The sequence below is a fragment of the Bufo gargarizans genome, chromosome 7 (assembly GCF_014858855.1).
Source record: "Bufo gargarizans isolate SCDJY-AF-19 chromosome 7, ASM1485885v1, whole genome shotgun sequence".
NCBI lineage: Eukaryota > Metazoa > Chordata > Amphibia > Anura > Bufonidae > Bufo > Bufo gargarizans.
This window is the reverse complement of record NC_058086.1, coordinates 81258840-81275416: the sequence shown is the minus strand read 5'-3', so window position 1 is coordinate 81275416 and position 16577 is coordinate 81258840. Positions and strand designations below refer to the sequence as shown.

The 16577-nt window shown below is 48.5% G+C and overlaps 1 protein-coding gene across 2 annotated transcripts in view; it reads left to right on the top strand.

Annotated features, from left to right (window-relative positions):
* The window catches only part of EP300 (E1A binding protein p300), a 248573-nt gene that overhangs the window by 81808 nt on the left and 150188 nt on the right, over positions 1-16577 (top strand). For both annotated transcript variants that reach the window (XM_044302316.1, XM_044302317.1), the window contains exons 11-14: positions 7732-7809; positions 7990-8093; positions 15018-15203; positions 15754-16200. In XM_044302316.1, coding sequence (XP_044158251.1) covers positions 7732-7809; positions 7990-8093; positions 15018-15203; positions 15754-16200 — 815 coding nt within the window. The remainder of the gene's footprint in view (positions 1-7731; positions 7810-7989; positions 8094-15017; positions 15204-15753; positions 16201-16577) is intronic.

The window sequence follows — 16577 nt, the reverse complement described above, 5'->3', positions numbered from 1 at the left end:
TTACACTAATCGCCACTGGATCTTCTATCCTACAAGGGTACGAAGTATTGTTGGCAACAGCCGCGACTGCAGTTTTCGGGTCATCGCTGGAGGTTCTCCACCATACAGAATCTCTGGGTGGTCAAGGACAACTGTCATTATTGGACGTCCTCTCTGATATGGCTGTGACAGGGCTACTGAGCGCCACTCTGCTGGTGGGTGGAATTTTTCAGCTGCTTGCTCGAGTATCGGACATGGCCCCCGTAGTTCACTCATGGTCTGGGTGTTCCTGGTTTACCCCCTTATGTTCTCTGATTTAGATGTGCTACAGGACACAAGGGCAGTTCCTCTGGGCCTTGCCATTGTCTGCAACTGTCTGTTTCCTTTCTCTTCTCTGGTGGTTTCATTATGCGGGTTGGAAGCTGGTTTCTACATGTCCGTGTAGTCCCGCCCATTTTTCCCAGGCGTCTTCTGCATCCTTTCTAACGTATTGATGTCTAGCGTTTCCGTAGCAGGATCCAGGCTGCTTTTCCTGCCCCTTCTGGGACAGTGTTATACAGTTGCTAGTCACTACGCTTGGGCTGGTTAGTCAACCATGGCTGATGTTTTTTGTCCTTTGGTGGATTCATTAAATTTTCTTCTCTTATGGATTTTCATCTTGCAGCATCCTTCTTTAGGCAGAGATCTAGGTTGTTACCAACAACACGTGGCAGTACTACTCCCCTGTTTCTTCATGGGAGCCCTGGTTCTTCCAGATACTTACTTGGGTTATCTAGTGCAGTCTTGTTTATCTTCTGCTTCTCGTGCAGGACATTTGCCCTGCTCCCTGTCCTCCAGCGCTTTATTTCTTCCACCTTGGGTGGAGCTGGGTTTTTTCCTTGTTTCTTCTTACAGGCTTTGTTCCCGGGCACTTGCCCTTGGGATCCTTACGGTCTCCCATTTTTTTTTTCCTTGGGACCATTTCATGTTGGGTCTCTCCTGGTCCTGTTGGGTCACATGGTTCTCCTGCACCTCTGCACCCAACTCTTTGCATGACTTTTCAATCCCACCCTCGGGAACTGCTTTGGGACGTCCCATGGTGCTGTGTCCCCCCCAATGCCCTTCACGAGAGAACTTTTTTTTTTTTTGTACTCTCCGTAAAATCCTTTTCCCGTAGGATGCATTGGGGGACACAGATCCCACCCTTTTGTCTTGTCTCTTCCTGTCACCGGGTTGCTGTTTTTGTTCCATTCCCTGGTCTAGGACATGTTGGTTCTTCGCCTTTTTGTTTCTCTCTCCTACTGCTATTGGTACAAACTGAATAGCCTAGTGGCTGTGGAGAGGGTATAGCCTACCTGGGCAGAGCCAACCTTTGTTATCTAGTGTCGCCTCCTAGTGGTTTACCCATGGTGCTGTGTCTCCGAATGCATCCTACGAGAAAAGGATTTTACGGTGAGTACAAAAATCCAGTTTTCTGTGGTATATGGAAATTTAGCATTAAGGGTATGTTCCACTTACATATTGTAGATATCGAGAAATCCCTATCAGATTTTAAGGGAGTCTTTCACCTAATCTGAACGTTTTAGACCGCTCAGAACAGGTTATAGACTCTTTGACCCTCATTACAATCGTACCTTTCTCGTCTGTGTCCCTCGTCCAGATAATGAAAATAACACTTTCTCGCTTGTATCATTGGGGGACACAGGACCGTGGGTATAGCTGCTTGCTGCCACTAGGAGGCGACACTAGGCTGAAAAGTGATAACTCCTCCCCTGCAGGCTATACCCCTTCCCGGCTGGAGAGAGCATATGAGTTTTTAGCTTGGTGTCGTAGGAGGCAGACCTCCCTGCTTAGCAGGGTGGCTCTTTTACAATTTTGTTTTTAGTTTATTTTATTTCTTTAGGTTAAGGGGCACAGATTTGCATGCGTCTGTCTCCCTGGGAGGCTGGCCGGTGTTGCTTGTTCCACCGCCCCGCCTCCCCAAGAAGGCAAAGCGTATCAGGGCAGCCTCGCTCCCCTGCTTCCCGCCAGCAAGAGGGCCACCTCCTCCCCAGCCCTTCTCTACCTGGACCCCTGATGCCTGGTGCCAGCGGTCGTGGGGTGGCCCTGCTGGTACAAGACTATGGGTGAAGAACACAGATGAAGACAGGTGAGTATTACTGTCACTCCCTGTTCCCCTTGCATATGGCCCCCTTCTTAAGGGGGTAGCGAATCCTCCACCCGTCGCCCAGCTCACCTCAGAATAAAAGGGGTTAATCCCATGCCACAGCGGTGGCATCTTATTTCTGTCTCCCCTCCCCGATCTATTCAGGGGATTCCTCAGCAAACAGATGTCTTCCCTATTCCGTCCCACCGCTCTTCGACCGCCGAGTGGGCTTCCCGGTCGACCAAGTGACGCACCCTCTCGGCGGATCCTTCTCGGGCGCCCGCTATTGCTGTCCCAGGAGAGCAGGCAGAACGGATACTATAGACGGCCAGACGCTGCAAAATCTAGGCCCTGGCTTTATTCGGGCCTACCGATTTATTTCTCTTCTTTTCCCTCCGGCCGCACTTTTTTCCCTTCCCATGGGCTTGCGCGGCAGTGGACACAGACGGCCGCCTTCCGGGCATCGTTCCAGGTACGCTGTGTTCTGACTAGCGGTGAGTCCCGGTCGGCCTGCGTGTGGTATTACCTCCTCCTTGAGGTGGACTGACCGCACTAGCATTGGTCTCGATGCCAGCCATAGGCGTCCCTCGTTCGGTGAGTGGCGGAATTGCAGTTCCACTGGGCTCAGTATTGTCAGCATACATTAACCTCTTGTATAGGTGGCATTATGGCATTCTCACTGCTGTTGCAGTGTTTACGTGCGCATTAACCCCCTTACTGGGGTGGGATAATTGCACTTCCCACCGAGTACAGAACTCGTCATATACAAGTTCTGCTGGGTGCGCTACCCCCTTCGATGGGTGATGTATTTGCTCTACCTCGGGTTACAGTACTTACTGGATATGTTACTCCCTATCATAGAAGGAGTGATTGCACTGCCACTGAGCACAATGCTTACCGTAGCTGTTCCCTCTCCATTGAGTGGGTAATTACATTTCTGTAGATTGCGGTTCTGACTATTGCGCTACCCCCTTCTCTATGCGGGGGATTGCACTACCATTGGTTGCTGTTCCATCTCTCATTTGCCATCACATACTTCCTGTGGCATTACCCTCTACAAATGATCCATTACCGGGGGAGTCACTATGCATCTTTGCATGCTGTATTCCAACTATGCCACGACTCTAGATGCCTTGGTTTCCTTCACAGGTGGTCCGTGGCAACAGTCGGTACCGATGGGGCCTGATATTCTCCATCTAGTGGCATATGGATACTGCCACTGACTACTATAGATACTCCCATATTGTATCCCTCTTTTCTTCCAGCAAGGATTGGGGACACAATGTCGACCTTTGTGCTCTCAGGGGGGTCATCCAGCCTTATGTGTCTTAGAGACCCCCCATCCCCATGAGCTTCCACCGTTCAGGTCAATCACACTGCACAGAGTACGGTAATCAGGATCCAGCAAGCTAAATATTCCACTGACTCCGGATGCTTTGTCCACCACTCACCCTTATCTAGGGGAGGGTGTTATGCTGGCACTCTGCAGTGACTACTACTACGGGTTCTACTTCGCAGGGTAGTCTTCACGCTAGGGCTAGATGCTCCTAATCCCTGTAGTTGGGCTGGGACAGTTCCCTTAAGGTAGGGTCTCTATCCTGGTTCTACTTCAGTAGTTGTTCCTGTTCAGCGCCCTTTTCAGGTGGAGGGTTTAAGGTTGGCTCTTCTAAATGGGCCCGCTTGATACCATGACTTATACTGGATGTCCTCAGGCCTTCTCCTCATGTCCACGCTGTGGAGCATGCAGTAGATCCTACCGCACAAGGGGTGTTTGCGTCACCATTACATGCTAAGGTTCCTACTGCACAGTTCTTTGTCAGGTATCGGGTTCTCTAACACGAGAATCAGTGTCCTCAGCTGGAGTATAGCTTGAGCATTACTCTTGGGACCTTCCTGGTATGGCCTCATCTTCAGGCGGAGTGTCACATTACTACTAGATTCTGTAGAGCGCCAGTCTCAGATGGGAATGGGTTTTCGTTCTGGACTCTTTCTGGTTTACACTACCGATAAGGGTCCGTGGCTCTGACAACGGTTCTCCTTCTGTCGTCCACTCGGGCGTGGCGATGGTGTAGTTGCCATGGCTGATCAGCACCTACCTTCGTGTGTGTTCTACTGGGTAGCTCATTCCCTACGGCACTCGTCTACCACTAGATTGCCGTTCTAAGCGGGATTTGTATTCTACTGATCATACCGTGACGCCATCGGTGTTACCTCTCTTCAGATATCGGTGATGTCTACGTCACCTCAAACCGATGGTGGTTGTTCTTACACTGCTCATTCCGGGTGTGGACTGAGAGTGGGTGTCTGTCATGACGTCCCCCGCTAGTAGGGGTTCATCCCTGAAATGGATCACACTTTTCCTTTCCGGTCTCTCCGCGAGTTGGATAGCTGGTCACCTTATCCTTCTGTCTAGCTGACCAGTAGCCATGGGTTGTACGACTCTGGAAGCCCATGTCTATTTTTCCAGGCCCAGGGTTCCTTGAGTACGGTGGAGGCGTTGGACGTCGTAATCGAACTTCACCCGGCAAGTGTATTTCTCTTCCTTGGCTCCACTCATCTGCCCTTCCAGGCAGGGTCGCCACTTTGTTATATATGGTCACTGTCGGGGCTTCCCATCACGGGTGGTGCTCACTTTGGATTTACTTTACCTTTCTTAAGAGGTATTGATTCTTTGGCTTGCAGTGGGGCACGCCTGGCTCAGGTGTTGTTTCTTGGTGTTTTTTCAGGCAGCCTCTCTCACTAGAACTCTCACCACAAGCCTCTACGGCCGTGAGGGCATTGGTCTACCAATATCCTGCTCTCATCTCTTGTCCAGAGGTGAATCCTGCGTTCTTGGCCCTTTAGATCTATTTCCACAGTGGCAGCCAGGGGCCAGCTGTTTGGTGGTGTTTTTTTTTTTTGCGGAGTTGATACTCCTTCTTGTACGTATTTTTTTTCTTTAAGTCTGAACATAGGGCAGTGGAACACTCCAGTTTCCTCTACCTTTGCAAAAGGTGGTCGCCTTTCCACACTCTCAGACATGGTTTTCTCTTCTCCCTCGCATTACACAGACCGAACTCTCATCAGCCATGTGATTTGGCCTCTTAGCTTGCTTGTCCATGACTTGCAGTTACCGCCGTACGGACGTCTACAGATTTTATCCTGGGGTCCTTGTCAAAGCTGACGGCTTCCAAAGGATGTTTTTCCGGATATATACATTCACTTCTCGGGTCCATCTCTTTCATGCAGTAGCCTTCCATTGTGGAGGACAGTATCTTGGTCTTCCGGGCACACGTTCATCAAGTTTTTCCGGGTGCCTTCCTGGGCACCGGCGGATACTGTTCCAGGCAGCAAATTCTTGCAGACGGCAGTGAGTTACGCATCCTCGAGGGCGTTTTTCTCCATGGGCATGTGACTTTTCCCTCCCCGTGGACTGCTTTAGGACATCCCACGGTCCTGTGTCCCCCAATGATACAAGCGAGAAAACAAGATTTTTGTGAAACTCACCTGTAAAATCTCTTTCTCGCTTAGTTCATTGGGGGACACCGCTCCCACCCAGTACTTTGTTTGCGGTAATTGTTGGTGGTTGTGGGGCCAGTATGACCCCCAATTTTGGTTGATCCGACTGGCGTTGGTCAGTTGTCGTTTTTGTACCATATGATTTTCTTCTACTTCTATTGCTTGGGCACAAACTGATATGCTCTCTCCAGGCGGGAAGGGGTATAGCCTGCAGGGGAGGAGAGGAGTTATCACTTTCTCAGCCTAGTGTCGCCTCCTAGTGGCAGCAAGCAGCTATACCCACGGTCCTGTGTCCCCCAATGAACTAAGCGAGAAAGAGATTTTACAGGTGAGTTTCACAAAAATCTTGTTTTTTAAACTTATGCAAATTATCTTCTGAAGGTGCCCAGGGGCGGCGTTACTGGGCATTGTGCCCAGAAAAACACACCTCCAGCCGGCGGATGTCACGTGCGGCACCAGAGGATGGCGGGCTGGGAACTGGCTCGCACCTGCACACTGCTCTGTCCATTATGGGGAGAGGAACATCCTTTCATATTGTGCATGCGCCGGCCGACTGTCTTTAGTTGGCCGGCGCATGCGCAATATGAAAAGCTGTTCCTCTGCCCATAATGGGCAGAGCAGTGTGCAGGTGCGAGCTAGTTCCCAGCCCACCGTCTTCTGGTGACGCTCGGGACATCCGCCGGCTGGAGGTGTGTTTTTCTGGGCACATCGCCCAGTAACGCCACCCCTGGGCACCTTCAGAAGATCATTTGCATACTTTTAAAAAGTGTAATTTTCATTATCTGCACGAGGGACACAAGAGAAAGGTACGATTGTAATGAGGGTCAAAGAGTCTATAACCTGATCTGAGCGGTCTAAAACGCTCAGATTAGGTGAAAGACTCCCTTTAATTTTTGAAATTTTTTTTTGCATTGTGATAATTTTCTACCTCATTGATGTCAAGGCATAATACACATGGGAGCCACATTAAGTGTCATAACTTTGACTTTACTTTTTTTTTATTTTATTTTTTTATATACACATTAACCCAGATTTACTAATATATCTGGCTATAGAATCTATCTATAAACTAGTGCAATTTGACGCAATTGGGGTTTATCCTATTTTCTTCTGACACGCTTAAAAACCTGGTGCTTAGGGGGAAGGGGACAGGCCTTAGTATGAAACGTACCATGCCAAAATTAAGGTGTGAAAATTGTCAGTCAACCAATAGTTGCTATAGAGTTAGCCATGCTGTCTAGACCTGCACCAGATTTACAGTATCACAGCGACTCGGGCTGGATGAGGAGTATGGTGCATGACTACCCATTTTGTTAATTTCTATAAATTTATGCCATCTATGAGAATCTGCTGCAATGTGTATTTGAAATTGCGCATATAAAATTACACACTGCATGAGCAATGTCTAAAATGTACTACTCCAGACAGTGGCATGCTGTTTCTGGGTATATTTCATCTGTATTTCAGTACATCATACACACAACAAAAGCTGGTTAAGGAGGTTATCCAGTAAATTATATTGATGGCCTATCCTCAGTATAGGTCATTAGTATCGGATCGGTAGGGGTCCGACACCAGGGACCTCCGCCAATCATTTGTTACAAAGGTCGGGTACTGCAGCTTCTTCCTAGGCCTTGTGACGTCGCCATACATTGATCACATGGCCTAGTTGCAGCTCAGCCCCATAGAAGTGAAATGGGGCTGAGCGGCAATGCCAAGCACAGATCATTTACGATGTTGGAAAAGCTGCTAGGAGCTGGCTGTTCTCGCCAGAGCTCAGGGGAATGTGTCAGCGCGCTGAAACATCTGATCGGTGGGGGAGCGGCCTGGACTCAGACCCCTCCCCCCCTCGCTGATCTGATAATGATCTATCCTGAGAATAGGTTATCATTTGATGTCTAATTAGTCAAAGGGGTTGTCCATTTCTGTTTTGCTGGTTTGTTTCTTTTAGAGTGACTGGTGAAATCTAAAATATTGCATACAACTCAATATGATTGTTTTATTCTGCTACTGCTTGATAAAAATTAAGATACAATAATCTGTGTATCAGCCCAACAGTTTCAGTTCAGTTTCCAATAAAGTTCCACATTTTTTGATTTTATATGTATTTCCGCTTTTTGTCCCTATAGATGGCCCTGTACAAGACTCCAGTATGATGCGTGCTAATGTTCAAAGTCAAATTGTGAATCCCATGCCAAGCCAAACAGGTAAAATGTTTACTAGTTTGTTGCGTTAGCCATTGTAGCCATCATTATTAATTTGGTGATTGTCATTGAAATCCTTACTACAGAATAGTTTTTGACTACATATATATATATATAACCATTTTCTTAATTTTGCACCAGAATGCTAACTGTCTAAACCATTCCACCTAATTTTGATTGTAGTTATGAACCAGTTTGGTCAGGTGGGCATGCCTATGCAGTCGTTGGTACCAAGACAACAGGCACCGCTAACCCAACATCAAGGACCATCTGCACCCATGAATCAGGTTGGTTTTTAAACACAAAAACTGCATGTGCCTACTTTTTTTGTTTAAGATCATTTCCTATCTATTCTAAATTATTCCACTCTTTCGTTAATTCCTCCTCTTAACCCCATTGTGACACATGATGCCATAGTACATCAGTGGGGAATGAGAGAAGTATGGAACTTGGTCATCAGCTGATTCTGCTCCATACATGGCTAGTGTTGGCTGTGTCAGGGCCTCTGCAGTAATTTAGGGCTCCAATTGATTGTATTGACAGCCTGGGGACTTATGAGCCTTAAACAGGGCTTAATGGGCTGCCTGTAAAAATCCTAGACTGGGATGGTATTCTATGCTCAGAGGATTGCAATCCTGACTGCCCATAGACTATAAACATCATGGGGTCGGGAACATCCATTCAGAGATTGCAGCTGCTGAGCGAGGAGCCTGCTGTCGGTTACAGTAGGTCACCCCATAGAGAAGGCAATGACCTTTCCTGTGTCCCTGCCTTCTAGATCGCTGTATAACCAGTGCTGAACGAGTGCTGTGTTCAGCTAAGGAAGTGCTATGCTGCTTCCTGTTCCAGCCCGCCAGCCATGTGACCACTGGCGCGAAGAGACTGCAGGAGCCGCCAGGTCTTTCTGAATGCTGTACAGCCTTATAATGCTGTCACTATTATCCAATACATTCCAGAACTGTAAGAGTTACATAGCATCATAAATCAATATAATGCTATGTGACCCCAGCAGTACTGGGAGGACAGGATGGGAGCTGACACTCACTCGTTTGAAAGGGGCCTAATAGTAGCAGATAACATCTTCCCCTCACAGCAGCACTAAACTAGTTATGGATTAATAAAAAACAAAAAAAAATAACCTTTCTGGTGGAAGTGTCCCTTTTTAATGTCAAAATAAGCTGATCATTAAAGGGGTTGTCCGAGTTATGAAAAAAATAAATAAATATAGCACTGAAAATCTGATGGGCAGCAATATATAACTAAACTAAGCAAGTTTTATTCAAAAATATATATATATTTCTCGCCCATATTCATTGGGGGACACAGACCGTGGGTATAGCTATGTCCTCTAGGAGGCGTTGACACTAGTAAAAGCTGTTAGCTCTGCTCCTGGCAGCTATACCCCCTCCAGCCTGGAGAGAGAGCTTCAGTTTTTTCTAGTGTCAATAGGAGGCAAGACCTCCCTCCTGAATCTCCTTTGTTTTTAGTCCCCCCCCCTTTTTCAGATGGGACAACAGTGGACGCCTCGCCTCCCTGTTCTCCCGGGGTCGAGTTGCGCCAGTGCCGGTCACCCGCACTGCTGCCTCTCCCCCGCACTGCTGCCTCTCCCACAGAAGACAAGGCGGACCAGGGCAGCCTAGGGGGTCACCTAGGTCCACCAAAGTGAAGACCCTCCCGCCATACCAGACTCCTGCCACTCTGGTGCCAGCTGCTGGGGAAGGTACCTTATGGGCCTGCTTGGGAGGGTGAAGAGAAGAGGATGAAGATGAGGCGAGTACACGGGACTTGGTGAGTATTTAAGCCCTATTCCCCCTCCCTCTTTGAAAATCTGGGTCGCCCTAAGGTTAATAGCCAGGGGACTTTATTCAGCTAAGAAACAGACCCCTAAAGAGAGAAGGGGTTAATCCGGCGGGCGTCATGCGCCACCAACGACACGCAGCCCCCCCTCTCACTTCCCCTCTAGGCCGACTGCTTTCCGGCTCAGAGGGTTAATGTATCTTCTCCCCGGGCACCTCCAGCGAAAGACTGGAGCGCAGTCTGACTTCCACTAGCTATTTCTGGCGGCAGTATCCTCCATATTCCTCTTTCGGGAGCGGGCGTCAAGCGCGCAGCTCCGAAAGGGTAAATGCCTCCTGCCGATCGCGGACGCCTGACCCCTTGTGGCACTTGCTTAGCATGGACCTCCGGCTGTCAAGAGTTCCAGCCGCAGGGGGGTGAACATCCCAGTCTTCCGGGCGCCGCAGAAAATTTAGGCCCCGGCTTGAAGTGGTGCCTATAGGCTCTTCTTACCCTGTTGTCATCCCAGTCGCGGGGCGGTGTCTCCGGCCGGAATGTGTATGTCTTACTTGCAGTACAGAGGGGGAGGGTCCCGGGTGGCCGAGCATTGGAACTTTAGGCCCTGGCTTCGCGGCCTGCGACCCAGAGGGGGAGTGAGGCGGGCTGGCGCGAAATTCTTCCCGCCTAGCTGCCGCTGCCCCGCCCTCATCAGCACCGCTCCTGGACTTCAAGTCCTTTTGTTCAAGCCTTCCTGGCCAGCCACTTCTGTTAGGCCAGCACAGGATTATCAGGGGCTAAATGGCCTGTGCAAATTGCTTATTGCACTGTTAAACCCTTCCTGCCTCTTATCCACTTGAGGCTATGCAGGCCAGTTTTAAAAAAATAAATAAATAAATGAAACTAAAAACAAACGTCTACATCCATACAGGCCCTACTCCCCTCAGTCATGTCCACTCTGACTGTGCGTCACCAAACTGGGCCCGTGCCCTATCCCGGACACGTGACGACCTCTCATTGTTTCCCAATCCGCCCTCCCCCACTCCGCCCTCTGGGCCGTTTGGTTTATAATGCTCCACCTGCGTAAACCAGTGGAGGACCTCTGACAGTTCCCAACCCACCCTCCGGGGTAGCTTGGTTGATTATTTTCCACAGGTGCAATACAGTTGACCTCTGCAATTCCCAATCCACCCTCCGGGGTAGTTTGGTTGATAATTCTCCACCTGCTCAATACAGCAGAGAACCTCGGCAATTCCCAATCCACCCTCCGGGGTTGTTTGGTTGATAACACTCCACCTTCGCAACTCACGTGGAGGACAGCTGTAATTCCCGTAATTCTCCACCTGCGCAATTCATTGAAGGATCTCTGCAGGATCCCAATCCATCCTCCGGGGCCGTTTGATCGATAATTCTCCACCTGCGCGATTCCAGTGGTGGAAAAATGAAACTTCCCAATCCTCCCTCTAGGGTTGTTGGGTTGATAATTCTCCGCAGGCTCCATTTTATACAGGACCTCTGTTCCCAATCCACCCCCCGGGTGGTTTGGTTGATAAGCCCCCACCTGCGCAGTCCGCGTCCGCTAGGGGCGATTTTCTGAGGCATATGCCTGCACGCTAGCGGACCACAGCAGGTCATCTCCTCGAATATCTCCACAGGAGGTGAGGAGAATCACTGATTCGGACCCTGACGTGAATCTGAAACAATCTCCTCAGATTGCATCTACGGTGGCCAGTAGCACTCGTTGTAGGCATTACCCGCTTCCTTAGGCGGAGTAATTGCACTACTAGGATACGGTTCTGACTTTATACATTGTCTCCTGCCATAGGTGGACTAAGTACAATAACACTGTTTTTAGTGCATTCCCCCTTCTGTAGGTGGTGGAATTGTACATCCACTGGGTTCAGTACCTGCCGTATTCATTAGCTCCTTCCATAGGTGGAGCGATTCCATTCTCACTGGTTACAAGGTGTGCTGTATGCATTACCCCCTTACTTGGGTGCTAATTGCTTTCCCACAGGGTACAGGATTGCCATATGCACTAGTTTTCACTGTGGGTATTAACCCCCCTTCTTAGGTGGGGTATTTTCCTGTTGCACCAGTTTGGATACGGTCCGACTGTTGCACTATCCTACCTTAGGAGTGTTGCGCTTCACTGTGCTTACTACTTGCCTTACCCCCCTTTCGCTAGTGATACACTAGCAGGGGAGTATCTGTATATCTGCAGATTCTGCAATTCAACTGCGCCACAGCTCTAGGTGCCTGAGCTTATTTCATTAGGGGGCGTGGCAACAGTCGGTACTAGACGGTGCTTGGTACGCTCACTCTAGTGCTATATGAGTCCCGCCAGTGGATATGGTGACTATTCCTCATTGTGTTCCTTTGAAGCTGGTTTTGGGCATGATTAACTCCTGTCTTTTCAGGGTGTTTACTAACATCACTTTTGTGTCCTAGAGACTCCCATCTCCATGGGCTTCCATTGTCCCAGTCGATAATGATTTTGTCCGCATCAGTAGTGGTGCGTACACCATTGCACATATATGATGATTACGTGCCAACTGGTCAAGTGTTGCATTGACTCCTCACTCTTTCCACCATTCCTGATGTGGGAAGTGTTTGTGCTGGCACTCTGGTTTAGCTTTGCAGCCTGCTCTCCTCCGCTGGTGCGGCTTTTTATGCGGGTACTAGCGTTTGCAGTTGCTACAGTGGGGCATTCCATCAGGTAGGGGGTTCTTCCCTGACGCTTACTTGACAGTTGTTCCTGTTCAACGCCCTTCCCAGGTGGAGCGTTTAAAGTTAGCTCTCCTTCCCTGGGGCAGTATGATACCGTGGCTTCTACCGGATTCCTCTACGGTATGGGGGTCCTGTAGTAGCCATTACATACTTTGGCTCCTTCCTCAGGTGATGGATTCTTCTATCACCGTATTCTGTGGCGTACGCTGCATAGGCTCCTCCTTAGGCGGAGTATGGCACCGCCGCTATCATCCGGTGGCTACTTCTGTGTACTGCCGGTCTTGTATGGGGAATGGGCTTCGCCCTTCCCCCTTTCTCCTTCAGTTTCTTCCTTCTCTGGCTCAGGGTTCACAGCCACTCTGCAAACCTTGGTGGCTCCTATGTTGCTACTTCCCCTCATCTATGTGATGTAGGGTATTGGTTCTGTGTTTTTTTTTCTTCCAGTCTTGTTCTGGACCGACTGTTGGGCTGTGACGTTTCCTATATTCCTCCTTCTACAGGTGAATACTGTTGGTCCTGGGTGCACTACCCGTATGTACAACTACCTCTCTTGAGACTTGACTGGTGACTGCCATGTCCGTCCGATGTAGTCATGCCTTTTCACTGCACATTCCGTGGCTAGACTGAGACTCACCATGCCAGGCTGAGCGGGGGTGCTGTCATGTCTGTTGATGGAGTTTCGTTCCTGGATCGGAACACCCCTTCTATTCTTCCTCCTTGAGGCAGGAGTTTTTTCTCTCTAATCTTGGTTTGGTCGATTGATTCAGTCAAGCGGTGTTGCTACACCTTAAATACACGGTTGCTAACTGAATTCTTCCGTCGATGATTCTCATATAGTCTCTACTTTTAACTATCCAATGTGTTGATTCCCTGGCTTGCGGTTGGACATGCTGTTTTTTCTCAGTAGTTTATCAGCCAGCTTTTCCGTCTCCCCACAAGCCTGGTTGGCTCGGGGAAAATTGGTGGACCACTTACTGTTTCCGTGGAGCGCTTCCCCTTAGCAGGGATCATTTTTTATTTTTTTTTTGCTTGGACATTAGTTCTGGGCTGGGTAAGGTTCGGCGCTGTGTATGCTTTACAGCATCCTCTGACCCACCCGTGGTCCACAATACTTTCCTCCAGGGAATGGCCATACGGTTCCTCCATACTGTCCTCCTTTACCGCCTTGGGATCGGACCTTTAGTCTTTTCAGCACTCCGGAATTCTCCCTTTTGAACCTGTCCTGGTTCTGACGGGGATAAGCGGTTCCCTGGCCCGTTCTTCCTTTCTCCCGACAATGAAGAAATTATCCTTCCATCACGGTGTCCCTCCCCATCACACCCTAGGGAAAGGGAGTTGGGTCATTTGGCCGTTGTCGGGGCTCTGACTGTTTATTTGCCAGCTTCCAGTTCCTTCCGGCGTACGAGCTCTCCTTTGTTTTTGTCTTCCCGGAGGGTCCTCGCAAGGCATTGGCGGCCTCCAGGGTGTCAATTGCACGTCTGCATTTGTTTAAACATACACTGTCCGGGGCTGGGTTCCACCCTTCGGTGTTGCGGCTCCTTTCACCAGAGCGGTGGGCGCTCTTGGGCTCAGAAGATTCAAGGTTCGGCCACGCAGTTGTGCAGGGCGGCTACTGTCCTCCTTCCGCACAGTCACCAAATTTGCCAGGTATATACTTATGCATTGGCGGGCACCGCCTCTGGAAGCTGGCTCCATGGGTCTGTGTTCCTTCCTCCCCTGTGGCCTGCTCTCGGACGTCCCACGGTCTCTCTGTCCCCCAATGAATATGGGAGAGAAAACGAGATTTTTTTTATATAAAACTTAACAGTAAAATCTTTCTCGCTCTTCATTGGGGGACACAGCACCCACCCGATATTGTTGTTTGGCCACAGTTGTGGCAGTTGCTGGTTTGAACCTGTTGGGTCCTTTGGCATGGTTGGTGTTCCATGTTTTTTTTCTTGGTTAGCTTGCTTCTCACAAACTGAAGCTCTCTCTCCAGGCTGGAGGGGGTATAGCTGCCAGGGGAGGAGCTAACAGCTTTTACTAGTGTCAACGCCTCCTATAGGACATTGCTATACCCACGGTCTCTGTGTCACCAATGAAGAGCAATAGAGATTTTACTGGTAAGTTTTACAAAAATCTTATTTCCTCATTTCCCTGGTTCTCTTCTGGCCCTTTGTTTACATGCAATAAATACAATCTCTGCCCCTCCCCTGCTCTGCTAAGGGAGTGAATACAAGAGCTGCCCTGCGTGACATGTCTGCCTGCTGGGAGACTTTGCAGCATGTTGTATGTGTAGGACTACAAGTCCAAGCTGTATAATGACACTGCTAAGGGAGTGGATACAAGAGCTGCCCTGAGTGCTGGGAGAATCAACAGCAACTTGAAGTGTAGAAGTCCCCCCTGTATAATGACAATGCTAATGCACACAGGATCTTCCCCCTACCTTCTTGTGCAATGGCCAGGGTCTCTTTTACGACCTTTATCAGAGCAGGGAGAGAAGCTGACTTCACAGGTTATGTGACCCTCAGTGAAATCTGAGAAACCAGCCACTGGAGATAGTGAGTTAATTGGAAAGTTGTAATATTTGCCCAGTTAGGAACATAGAACAAAAAAATAACTGACAACCCCTTTTAAGTTATCATTTTCCGTACAAACCTCTTGATTTTTGATAAGTTGCTTTTTATATGATGACTAATTAAGGAATACGCCTTGTCTTTTGTCTGTAGTTGACTTTTCCTTCCCGTATGCCACAACCAGCATCGATGTCTCAGTCTGTGCAGAATCCGTTCATGTCAGCAAGTTCGTTTCAGGCATCATCTCCTGTGATGACTAGTGGGGCAATGAATGCAAGTAATCTAAATTCTTCTAGTTTATCTGTACCACCGTCAACTGGACAGAGCCCATCTGCACAGGTATGGGTTTACTGTTTTCTTTATCTAGCATTTTGTTTAAAATGTTAAGGCCAAGCTCAAGCACAATAAATCTGCTTTGGCACTAGCGATGCGCTGCATGTAGATTGTTGCAGATTTCACTCTTTACATTACAGCGTGTGTAAGTCAATATTAGCCAAAACTGATATCACATGACCCCCTTCCTATTGGAAAAACCTGAACTGAATTCAATCACAGATTTCAAAATAGTGGCTGAAAATGTTGCGTCCACAAAATAATGCAGGGTCCCTTCCAATTAATACTTTAAAACACTGGAAGTCCATTTTATACAGAACACCAGTGGAAAGGGTGTCCAGACTTTCTCCTCATCCTGTGTGTGTGTGTGTGTGTATATATGTGTGTGTGTGTGTGTGTGTGTGTATGTGTGTGTGTGTGTATATATATATATATATATATATATATCTCTCTCTACCTGTAGTTGCCATTGACTTCATAATGTGGAGTCCCAGGCACCTACATACTCTTCTGTACATGCTCAGTTTACTTTTTTTTTTTTCTTTCTCCCCATTAGGCCCAGATGCCAAATCCTGTGAGCTCTCCTGCCATACCCCCTCCAGCGTCATCTGTGAATCAACTCCATTGCTCAAGTAATATTCAGCCCCCAGTTCATTGTAATTCTCCATCTCCTGCTCCAAGCCGCACACCAACACCTCATCACACACCCCCCGGTCTGGGATCGCAACAGGCATCAATACCATCTGAGCCTATGTCGTCAACAGCGTCCTTGCCTCAAATGCCACCACAGAACAGTGAGAGCCCCACTTCTCCTCTTCAGGCACCCCCTTCCTTGCCAGGTTCTGCATCTGTCATTCCAGCTGCTGATCAATCTGTTTCTACACCTCCACCACAGCAGTTACCACAGCAGTCATTAACAAGGCCTTCTTCTCAGCCAAATTTGTCAACACCAGTTTCAACCCCATCTGCACCACCACCATTACAGCTTCATCCAAACACTCCGGTAAGTCTTGGTTGCTCTTACTTTCTAAGGGGCCATTCAGAGTCTTTTGCAGACAAAACTTGGTGCGGATTTTTTTCAGGAAAGCTGTCGGGCAACTGCATGTAGTCTGTCTCCCATTGTTTTCAGTCGAAGGCCACACTAGGCAGTGAAAGGGACGAGCCTCCCTAGCTTCACTGTATAAGGGCTTGTTTTTATTTTTTTTATAACGAACTGTAGTTTTTATTGGTACATTTTTATTTATTTTTGTTAAATACGACTCTTTGATCACTGTTCAAATTTTTTGGGGGTGGTGAGATGACTAAAAATAAATGGCAAATTGTGTTTTTATTTTATTTTCTCGTGCATGGCATTGGGGGACACAGCACCATGGGTATATG